The sequence below is a fragment of the Quercus lobata genome, chromosome 4 (assembly GCF_001633185.2).
Source record: "Quercus lobata isolate SW786 chromosome 4, ValleyOak3.0 Primary Assembly, whole genome shotgun sequence".
NCBI classification, from domain to species: domain Eukaryota; kingdom Viridiplantae; phylum Streptophyta; class Magnoliopsida; order Fagales; family Fagaceae; genus Quercus; species Quercus lobata.
The window spans coordinates 12961160-12973361 of record NC_044907.1 but is presented as its reverse complement, the minus strand read 5'-3'; the positions used below and the strand labels follow the sequence as shown (position 1 = coordinate 12973361).

Here is a 12202-nt window from a genome sequence, read left to right as displayed (position 1 = left end):
AATATTTTTTTATCCTTCCCAATTCCAAAACCCAGCGGCAAGTCAGCAAGTTCTATCTATTAAATAAAAAATAATAAAAATAAAATCACCAAACCCAACCGTAACCAGCCCCCATAAAAACCTAGCAACCCAAAAACCACTGCACAAATACCAGCAACTTTCACACAAAACCCAACAACCATTGCTCCCGCACCACAAAGCCCAACAACCACGCAAAAAAAACTGAATGACCCATGCAAATGGCCAGTGCGACCACTTGTGACCCGTCAACCCCACGACCCAACAACCCCACCAATACCCGGCAACCACTATTACTGTGCCACAAAACCCAGAAACCATGGCTACAACGCTGCAAAACCCAGCAACCCATGCATATTACCAGTGCCACCACCCATAACCCATCGACCCATGCATATTGCCAGTGCCACCACCCATAACCCATCGACCCCACGACTCTTGACCCAACAACCTTCTACAAAACCCATCAGCCACAGCCCAATCAATTTTGCAAACCCACACCCTCCACAATGCTTATTGGTGTTGGAACCCCTAAGCCTTTATCCTCCATTGCTAGCCCAAAAGATTTTTTTTAATGTAATTGGATGTGAGAGAGAGAGAGAGAGAGAGAGGCAAATAAAATAAGAGGGTAAAAATTATTTGCATTTTGTACAGTGGACATCTATTTTTAGATGTTACTGTATCATTTTGGAAAAACATAGTACATTGATGAAGTACGAGATGAGATGTGTTGGGGGTGATTTTGTGTGATTCTATGTATTTGGTACTTTATTTTACAAACAACCGTTTGTGTCCACTACATTGAAGAAGGAAGAAATACTATCATCCGAAAAGAGGTACCATTAGGCAAGGTACTCGAATTACTGGAAAAGGAGCATTCACATCCATGTGCATATGAAGCACATTTTCCGGCGTAGGATAGTGCATTACAATATCTAATGTTATAAATTGTGCTGCATATGGGGCCTATTCCAGCGCAATCAGGGAGCCATTATGAGCCCAACCAAGCTGAAGGGAGCTTACTATTCCAAGCTATTATAAGGGATTAAGAAAACCGCATCATTAAACAACATGGCAAGTTCGCTTCAAGAAGAATTTACTACAACAACTTGATCAACTGAGATACACATCCTAATAGTCTCCGAAGTACCTGCATTTTCACTCACACCAAGGCCACATACAGCCACTGCCCCCAAGATACTTGACATTAAGTCTAGTACATAAAACCAGATCATTAACTTGAGATTAATGCACAAAACATAATGGGCAAAATAATATTAGAAAGAGAGAATCAAATTAAGGCCTAAATTAGTCTAACCTCTCAAATAAAAGCTAGACTTCCTATAAGACAACCACTCTGATCTGGAATCTAATTTTAACATCAAGATGTCAATAAATTGAGATACAACAACTCATGTACACAACAGAAAAACAATCATAGTAGTCGGAACAGAAGCTTTTGTAAGTAACAAGTGAAAACTCAGTAATATCTATGAAAACAAACTCAATAATTTAAAATAGCTCCAACATTTCAAATATGCCGTCTTCAGCAATGCTTAAGCATAATAAAAGCAATGTAAAAGCCTACATATGTGTCTATACTATGCTCATAATCCCAACATATCAAGATTCTTCATCTCAAACTGAGTAAATAAAAAGCAGTTTAACAGTAGTGCACATCTATCTAATTCTCATCATCTTTTCTTAAAACCATATTTCTTACGTTCATAGAATAGGTCAGTTTTGGCACTCCCTAAATTGACAATTTTTGGACATCCATCCCTATCTTTCTCCTGCTGTGTACACTCTTTGCAATAGTAGGCATCAGAAATTCCCACTCCTCCACAAATAACACAGCGACCTTGAAAGGATCCATAGTTGCATTCATCACAAACTCGAACGAGTGTGCAAGGGCGCACATAGGAATCACATATTACACACTTCCCATCACATTTCTCACAAAGTCGTCCAATAGCAATTCCTGGCTGCTTCCGGCACATAATCAAATCAGGATGATGCTTGGCCATGCTTTCCACTACACGATCTTAGTTACTGAACAAGAATAAGTAAAGAGAGTGTTAAAATCCATGCATGGCATATTTAAACAAGATATTTCATCAGAAAGACAGAAAAATCTCAAGTACAAACATAAAAGAAACCTATAAAAATTAAATTAGGGGTTTAATTGTAGCTAGAAATTATAATGTCGTTAGTAGATCTCGAACCTAAGGTCCTAAACTATGATAAGTTGCAATGTCCACCCTAATCTATAATTTTTTTTTTTGGTAATAAACGCCCTAATTTGAGATTAATTTGCAATGTGCAATGTACACCCACATTTTAAATTAGCGGGATAGGGCAGGATGGATCTACAAATTACTGTGCACTAATCAGTTAATTTTGACAGACTACAGCACCCACCACCCAATCTGCCCCATAATCCTGTATGCAGCAAAACCTTTCCCTAAAACTTATAGGTGAAGTTTAAAATCAAGCAACATGTCAAAGCTCTTTTACTTCTTTTCTTTTCCTTAATCAGTATGTCATAGAATCAAATACGATTAAGCAAGTCGCATATTCCTTATCCTACTGCTCGGGCATAAAACCAACAAATTCCAAAAGCAAATGGGAAATAGAAGATGAATATGGCAGATTCAAATTGGCAAGATAAACTACAAATATTTCCTGATAAATAACTGTGCATGGGCAACAAGAGAAAGAAACTATTGCAGTTAAACACAATTTCAAACATTAGTCCAGGATGGACAAATTCTTCAATTATAAAAAATTGGCAGAAAAATTAAATTAAACACACAAGCATGCTTATGTTCATGTTCATGCATGACTCAGGTTTTCAGCCAAATTCAAGAATGGCAGAAAATATATACTTCAAGTTATGCATCAATCATTCCGCTTCCAAAACTACACAAGCTACCAAATCAGGGTAGCTAGAAAAATAAGGTCAGAAACTAGTTAGAAATGCAATAAGTTTTTTTTTTTTGGGATAAGTAAACTTCAGGTAAAATATGTTTCCATATACACAATACACAATTACCAACCGGTCAAAGTTTTTCCATCCCTAAGCAAAATTAAGTGTCATGTATCATCACAATACAGCAATAACTGCCTAAAACAATCACCATGGTCCAAGAGCCAAGTCCATATGACATATAATGGGTACCATACTCAAAATATCAATTGTAAACCACTTGAATTTTGGGCCACTAATGAAAACCAGGATGTTATCAGGTCCTCAGGTTCCAAGTAATGTATAAAATCAAAAGACCCACTCCAAAACTAATTAAACAAGAGTAGTAAGTCCATTTAATTAAATTTGCTTCCCAATATTTAACCTAAACAATCATACCACCCAACCTTGTCGGTGAAATGGTACCTCCCCATGCATGAAGTGCTTGGGGGATCAGTGGGGAAGAGGTTCGAGCTGCAAGGTCAGCAACGCATATTAATGTATATATTTCTAACAGCCTAAAAATTTAACCCAAGCAATCATGTTTCTTAGTCATCAAAAGGCCAAGTCACATCAACTGCATATCCTCATTCTGCATATAGAAGAAATCCATACCCCAAGTAAAAATGTTAGGATATTAACAATTATTGTCATAAAAATAAAACAGAAAGACACAACTTAAGGACACATGAAAAGCAAGATGCAGCTTAGTGACACATGGGCCATCATCAAATTATTTCTGACAGTTCATAAAAGCAGCTTAGTGACACATGGGCCGTCATCAAATTATTTCTGACAGTTCATCAAGCAGCTTAGTGACACATGGGCCGTCATCAAATTATTTCTGACAGTTCATAAAAGTATAGAACTCCATAAATTGTTATTGTTGTTGTTGTTGTTGCCACTAGTTTACCTATCAGGAAAATACATACATACATACATACATACATACATATATATATATATATATATATATATATGCACCACAAGTTCACTGCCACAAACCCTTCATTTAGAATAAATTAGAAAATAAGAAAATATGAGAGTAACCCCAACAGGGTGAGGCCTCCTAATAATCACTTCGAGGTTAGTACTTTTTTTTTTTTTTTGATAGGTAAGCAAAAGTTTTATTGAAAAAGGATAAGCATGAAAAATACACAAGGTTCATGATAGTGAACAAACAGAAAAAAGAGGTAAAAAAAGCGAACAGACACTAAGCTATTCTAAGAGACAAAAGAAAATCCATGATAGTAGAACAATTCGAGAGGCCCCAACACTGAGACCAATCAAATAGGGTCCGTCTGCATAAATTTAACAACTGATCCAATGATTTCCCTGTATCCTCAAAAGAATGCCAATTCCATTCGGTCCAAACATTCCACATTAAATAGCCCGGAACCAAATTCCATATATCAGAGGTTAGTACTAATGAGAATTTTAGAATTTTATACAACAATAAAGAAACCTATACCACATATACATCTTTATTAGGGCTCAAAACCAAATTCATAAGGAAACCATAACACAAAAAAGGAAATAAGGTTCGGACTAATGAGACTCCTATAACATTTTCTCACTGCTAAACCAAATCAAATAGGAAAAAGTACAAGTATTTTTCATTAGTAATTTACAAAAACACAAGGTGGGTCTTGAATCCACAACCTCACCCCCACCTTGCTCTTGCAAACCAAGAAGTGCCACTTGAGCTAAAGCTCATTAGCCCAAAAATCACACCAATGGTATCCATTTCCCATTCCAAAAAAAGCTAAAATCAATGCAGCCAAAAACCTCATATTGTAGCTCCAAAATAACCTACCCACAACCATGTTTTTATCTTTACACTTTCTTTGGGGAATTTCATCAAACACTTGAGCGACACTTTCCCTATGCTATTACTTCGAAACAAATTTGATAACTTTCATAACCCATCTAGAACCCAGACAAAAAAGAATCAAACTTTAAAGAGAACATTGAAAATAAAGAGTGTACTAATGGTGAAAGCATCGAAATATTGAACAAAAATGGATGTGTGGGTGAGCCACTAATCACTATCACAGAAGCAAATGCAAAACCCCAAATCCGAGAAGAAAGAGAGGAGGTACTGTAGTACATACCAGGAGGATTGATCGATCTCTTTTAAGGTTTTATGATTTTCTCAGCCTCTGGACTCTGTGGTCTGCTGTTTAGTTGTTACTTGTTAAACCGAACAACTGTCCTTCTTATATTTTTTTAGGGAACTTTATTTATTTATTTATTTGGATAAAATAATTTTTTTATAAATAATATTGTTAGAAAAAAAAAATTATTACAAATATATAACATGAATATTGTGGGGCCAGAGAACTTATGACCCGGCCCACGCTCTACTAAGGCCCAAGGCCCGTGCCGGGGAGGGAGTTTGCCGAGGACGAATAGGGAAATATCGAATAGCGTAGGGGCACAGCCGAGGATGACTCTGTCCTCTACATCCTAAGTCTTCAGAGGGAAGAACGACATCACGTCGAAGGCAGCTCCCAAAACGCACCCGGAAGAAGAGGCGAATAGAATGAGACCCACGTAAGGATACGGAGCGGGGGTGGTTCAAGGTAAATACGTCACCACTGCATTAAATGCGCCCACAAACGTCCCAGCCATATTAATGAGAGAAGACGCCTGACCAGGGTGGCTTCAGTTAGAGCAACTAATAAAAAGTAGAGGGAGGCGGCTGATGGGATAGACATACGAATAGGATCCTGCCTGATAAACAGGTGGAGGGTCAGGATCGACCGAAAAGAGATATAAAAAGGAAAACTTGTACACCAAAAAAAGGGGGGACGACCAGTCCTCCCAAAGATGGTGTCTTGGAAATAAGGAGAATAACAAGAGCACAAAGCTCCCTAGACTCCTTGAACGAGATTCACTGACCGGAGCCAACCCAAACCACCGTCCGGTGACCAAGGCCTAGTCTTTCAAACCCACGCTTTACAAATAATATTGTTTGGACCCTCTTTACGTACGAGCCCAATGTCATCTTGGGGTCGTCACGAATCGAGTCCCTACAAATATAATTTGTTGTGTCACTCAATACAATTATGTTATTGAAATTAATTATTAAAAAAATTAAATTATTGTACTTTGAAGAACTATATCTTAAACAACTTGCAATTTCGACAATTGAGTTATTCAAATTAACTTAATTAATAAAATATTTTATCATCAAATAAAAGGGACTTGATATTCAAGCTCTACTTACAACACCAAAATTAATTAGTGTTTTAGTTTAACTAGTCGCTAACCCGTGCGATGCACGAGATTGTTTTAAATCAAACGTTAACATATTAAGGTTTAAACATTTCTCAAATTTCAATTATTGAAAGCTAAATTGGCTCTAATATAAGATGAAACATGTAATATTATAAAGTAATATTAAAAATGAGATAAATACAAATATTATGAAGTAATATATTACAATAATCATAATGTACTCTTATATTTGGTTTAATAAGTATTACAAACCCACAGGATTTTCTTATATTCAGCTTTGGATATGTAAATATGTAACGAACAATATTATGAAACCAATTAATGTTGTACCTGGAAGGAGTAAATATCTAGGAAAGCAAGCGTACCTAGGCTTAGGGGAAGGAACAAATATAATATATGAGAATTCAAAATAAGCAACTGAAAATTGAACTGCAAAGAACTAAAGGTCAACGTGAAACAAATATATGAGCCAAAGATGGTAAATTTGTTAAATAATTTAAACTGAGGAATTTAAAAAATCAAAGAAAAACAACCATCGATACCCTACCTAAAATAACCCTAATTAAAAAAAGCAAAGGTTTTACAAATCAATGTCAAGCATCTGTTCTTCCTAAATCAAAACCAAACCCACGAAAACAATATTAATATAAATATGGAGATTAACCCAAATACTCAAAAGAAAATCAATTCTGAACATAACAAAAGAATAGGATAGAAATAAATTCCAACATGAGACAAATTAAGCAAAGGTGAAATCATGCGGGTAGCCATTGAGATTCAAGGGAGAGATAATGCTTTCATCTAAGCAGAAATATCCAACCCAAATCCAATAGGGACCACCTGGTTTCCATGTCTTTGGAGGAAAGGAGAAATATTACATACAGTTGATGACTTCCAGCAAGAGTATCAAACGGTATAAAGCTAATATATACAGATGAATTTTAAGTCACATGTCAAGTCAATGTACCTGACTCAGTTTCATTTATCTTTAAATTCTTGAGTAGGCTTACATCTTCCAACATCTGCTTTCTCTTAGAGCTCAGGCCATGGAGAGCTTTGCCCCCCTGAAAGAGCCAACCACAGATTTGTTAATGTCAAATGTCGACATAGCAAAAATAGTTTCAGAAAGCATATTTTCTAAGCCACAATGTTATGCCAATCTTTCATTATCAAGTACATTTCAAATTGACAAATGACTTGAAGAGGTTTTTTATAATTGTCCTTAATTTCACAACCTGTTAAACAAACTCACAAATTCTTTTTATTATTTTCTTTAAATATACGTTTCTTCACTGCATATGACAAAAATTACCACAATAGCAACGTCAATTCCAAATATGGTATAGTATGGCTAAAGTTAAAAAATGACCATGGTATGAAAGCAGCTTAGGAAATTCTAATTTTCCAAAACGTTATCAATTTGTCGCAATGACATCCAAATGTTTACCTGTGTCCCTTTCCTTCAACCTTTTATTCTTTGCCAAGTAGACATCTTCAGCTTGTGGCCTTGTACTATCACAATCAACTTTATCTGCTACTACATTGTATATATTGTATAGCATTGTGCACACCATTGGACAGCATCATTCAATTTTTTGGATAAATTTCTGAAACCATTTGTGATGTGACCCAATCCATCTTGCAATAGTGCTACAACATCATATTACAAATTAATATCACAACTCAACCCTTCCCAGATAGTCTCACCATAACACTATTATGATAATCTTTACTGAAGTTAGATTGACCCATGATGGATGGAAAGCACTTAGAAAGTTTATCCTTGACAACTGGTATACTTTGGACTTGTGTGAGAAGTAAATGTTAATCAAGGAAATGAAGATCTCACCTATACTTAAATCATGAGATTGAGATCGCCCAATACTCATTATGAGATTTACTAATTCCCTTCAACCAAACAAAATAACAGTTTATATTAATTTGTCTGCAACTGCAAGTTCCTAAGAGATATTATGAGGTAAAAAAACAATTTAACATATGGTAATCAAAATTTAACATACCTCCACTTTTTGAAATTCCAATAGCAGGTTAGATTGAGATCGCCCAATACTCATTATGAGATTTATTAATTCCCTTCAACCAAACAAAATAACAGTTTACATTAATTTGTCAGCAACTGCAAGTTCATCAATTTTTTCATAAACACGTATAGCATGCACAAACTATAAGATATATTATGAGATAAAAAAACAATTTAACATATGGTAATCAAAATTTGACATACCTCCACTTTTTGAAATTCCAATAGAAGGTTTATCAGTTCCAAAGCTAGTCTCTGTTGCAATAACGCAAGAATTAGCTTGGATTAGGTTTTGAATTATTGAAATCATATTGTATTTTAAATACAAACCCACAGGATTTTCTTGTATTCAGCTTTGGACATGTAAATATGTAACGAACAATACTACAATACCAAAACCTATCAATGTCAAGCATCTGTTCTTCCTAAATCAAAACCAATCAGACTACAATACCAAAACCTAAATCATATTTCCAAATTAAAAAAAAAAAAAAAAAAAAAAAAGAGAAATATTTCCTCTGTTTTCATCATTAAGTAGGCTGCCTTTACTCTGTTTGATTTCAATTGAAAAACTTAAAATCAGAGAAAAGAGAAAGAGGAAAGCAAGCGTACCTAGGGATTCGGTATGGATTTTGATTTTCAATGTAGAGAATGAGTTGCATAATAGGGAGAGGAAAACCAAAAGATGTAGTGGCGGTGACCCGTGGTGGCGGCAATCCGTGGAGGCGGCGGCGGTGGTGGGAGAATCTGAGTTTTGGGTTTTGATTTTGGGGGAAGAAAAGGGTGAGTTTTAGGTTTAGGTGATGCTAGCGTGTGAGAAGAGGACAGATTTTGAAGAAGCGTCAGTTTTAGGTTTAGGTTTTGATTCTTTTGAAGAAGTATCGGTATCGGTTTTGTAACGGGTATTTGGAATTTTTTTTTTTTTTTTTTTAAAGTGATTATCGGCTTTTAGAGAAAAAAAAAAAGCAGAATTTTTGTATTTTTGTATTTTTTTTTTTAAATGATGCTGACGTCAAAAATTGTGGTGCTAGCAGAAATTTCGGTTTTATATATATATATATATATATAGATGATTAAAAAAATATTTATGACGTGGATTTCAAAATTGAAAATTTATTTTATATATAAATTTTATTAAAAAAATTTAAAAATTAAAAAAAAAGAAGAAGAATAATAAAGAGGTGGAATCATCAAGCAATTGACACCGTACATTTCAAATCGTATAGGATGAAAATATACTAAGATTTGGATTTACTTTTATTTTAATAAGTAAATTTTGAAAAGTTTATTTTCAATTTTAAAAAAATTTGTAAACATATCAAATAGTCATTTGGGTTAAATTCTAATTCAGTAGTTGAAATTTTTAATTGAAAAAAAAATAATATTTTTTTGAAAAAAATAAAAATGTAAACATTCCAAGTTATCTTTTGAAATTGAATAGTTATTACCTATTTTTACTTTAAAAAAATGTAAACATACCAAGTTATTTCTTGAAATTGAATTCTTCCAACTCAAAACACGTAATTTTTCCCTAACATTATACTTGTAGTTGCACGATTTTCCTGGCCCAAATTCGATTGATCAGGTCCTGGCCCAAAGCGCAACCCACAATAAAGATTTGTAGAGGATGGGTCAAAGAACTTGGCCTCAGCGTGTCTATTCAGTCTGATGCATGGACAATATGGTTGCAGAAAATAAAGACATGAAAATGGATCTCTCACGTATAAATTTATTTCTTTAGTTCCTCATACAGAAATTTTCGTCCCCTTCTCTAAGGGACTCCACTACATTATATAGTTCCCTTCTCTCATCTCAACCCTACACTTGTTGGCTATCTAAGCACCTACTTGAGTGGCTGTCCCATCAGACGCCTTCATCTCTCCCCATGTGAGTTGCAGAGGCCAAGGCGGTACTGTTCAGGGGTCATTTCCTCATTAATGCGGCCAAGAGGGTGGTTGGGGCGCAATTAATGTGGTGGTAGCTCTCCATGGGATATTTTGGATTTTATTCATTTTATATGTTGGGAGGACGAACCGAAGTGGCTGCGGAGAGTTCCTCGTCTGGGTTTCGTGATGTCCGAGGAGGAGTTACTCCTCGGACAGGTTTTCTTGACGTTTATGGGATTGAGTAATGCTTCATACGTGATTTCTCTTCGGACAGGACGCTCCTCGGATGGGCCTGAATTTGGAATAGCCCATTATTTCTGGGCCGGGCCCCACATTAGCCCCTCAAAACTCCGGTTTCTATCTCCCTCCGAGGAGGAAAAGACGGGGTTTTGATATTTTGGGAGAGGGTGGAAATAAGGAGAGCGTGTGGCGCGCGTGCGGACCGTTACTTCTGACGCGCTGCAATTTACGAGGCGCGGCCATTAACTTCTGGAGGCGTTATGTTCCCTCATCCAACGGTGTGGCGTAGATCGAACGGCCATCGTTTTTTCCCGTATTTTTAGGCAGGAGCGATCTTTTCTCTCTCCTCCTGGCTATATAAGACGTCATAGGGGTTCAGTTTCTTCTTTTATCTGCATTTCGCAAACCTTAGAGGCTTCCAGAGAACTCCATCGAACCCCAGAGATACACGAACACTTGCGACCGTTACGCCATCGTAGCCGTTTTTGTGAAGCGTTTCGTCCACGAGAGATTCCCAGGCGCCTCATTGAACGTTTTGTGAAGGTACCAGTACATTTCGTTCATCTTGCTGTTTCAATTTCTTCCTCGGACTCTACTTTTTTTTCTGAGTCTTTACTTTTGTTCCTCGGTTCAGTCCAGATGGGTAGATTTAAGAAATTAGTTAACACCCCCGCCGCTATGGAGGCCTTTAGGGCTAAATATCACATTCCCCCGGGGGTTGGGCTGCGGTACTGTCCTCTTGAAGGAATATTGACAGATAGGCGTGCGGGAGAAGTCGTTATCCCCATGATTGCCTTTATAGAGGGAGGGATGACACTTCCCATGCGTAGGATTACAAGGGAGTACTTGTTTAACCATAGGTTGACGCTGTACCAGTGTGCCCCGAATATGTTCAAGATACTAGGCTGTGTAGATGTCTTAAACGAGTGGATGAATCTAGGCCTTACTTGGCACGATGTGGCCTATCTGTACGAATGTCATCGCCTCGGGGATGAGGGGTATTATCTTAAATCCCGGAATGAGGACGTTAGGTTGATCTCTTGTCTCCCAATATCCAATAAGACAGTGAAGAATGATTTCCTTATTGCTTCTGGGGAGTGGTTCGACGGTATTCATTGTCCAACTCGGGCAGGAAACCCAGGTGCGGCGTCTCTAGGATCGGTCCCTTTTGGGATAGGATTTAGCATTGAGGGGTTACACTTTTTGCTTTCTCTATAATTGGAAGATTTCGTGGATTAATCCTCTTTTCCTTGATTGTTTGCAGATAAAAATCACGTCGCCCCTCGGCTGAACTTTGTGAACGTGCCAGCGCTGAACTACCTTCTTCGGTCGGAGATCTACGTTTCCGAGGACGGGCAGTTGCGTGCTGCCCATCTGGTTCTGGGCTATCAACCCCTGAGCAGCTCTTTCCAGGCTATCGGTCACGCCATAAGGGCTGGTAGTCCGAGGTTGGCTAGGATTGACGTGTCCAGGGACGGGCTCCTAGCTGAACACGATCTGCCACCAGTTGTTTTGCCTGGTGTTAGAGATCCCTACTTGGCAGAGCAACTACCTCCGCCGAACGAGCCTGGTGCTGCCGCTCAGGTTGAAGGGGAAGCTGAATCATCTCGTCTTTCCCTTGAGGCAGAAATAGACGAGTTTTATTTTGAGGAGGAAGTTCAACAGACCCCCTTGGTGGAATTTTCTGATCCCGAAGGAGAGCGGGACCGACATTCTGCAGTTGGTGTTCCTTCCATCGTTCTTTGCTCGGACGATACTTCGGACGAGGAGATAGAGCCCATGGTAGAAAAAGGAAAAACTCTAAAG

The 12202-nt window shown here is 37.3% G+C and overlaps 1 protein-coding gene across 1 annotated transcript; it reads right to left on the bottom strand.

The window, feature by feature from the left end:
* Window positions 1-1507: 1507 nt before the first annotated feature.
* Window positions 1508-5188, bottom strand: LOC115986482 (PHD finger-like domain-containing protein 5B). Its single transcript, XM_031109556.1, has 2 exons — window positions 5101-5188; window positions 1508-2070 (listed from the first exon to the last, which is right to left on the bottom strand). The coding sequence occupies exon 2, from the start codon at window positions 2043-2045 to the stop codon at window positions 1713-1715; it is 333 nt and encodes a 110-aa protein (XP_030965416.1). The 5' UTR covers window positions 2046-2070; window positions 5101-5188; the 3' UTR covers window positions 1508-1712.
* Between the last annotated feature and the right edge of the window lie 7014 nt (window positions 5189-12202).

Bases quoted from the DNA above. Each gene is read 5' to 3' on its own strand.
- LOC115986482 (XM_031109556.1), bottom strand. From the start codon at position 2,045: ATGGCCAAGCATCATCCTGATTTGATTATGTGCCGGAAGCAGCCAGGA.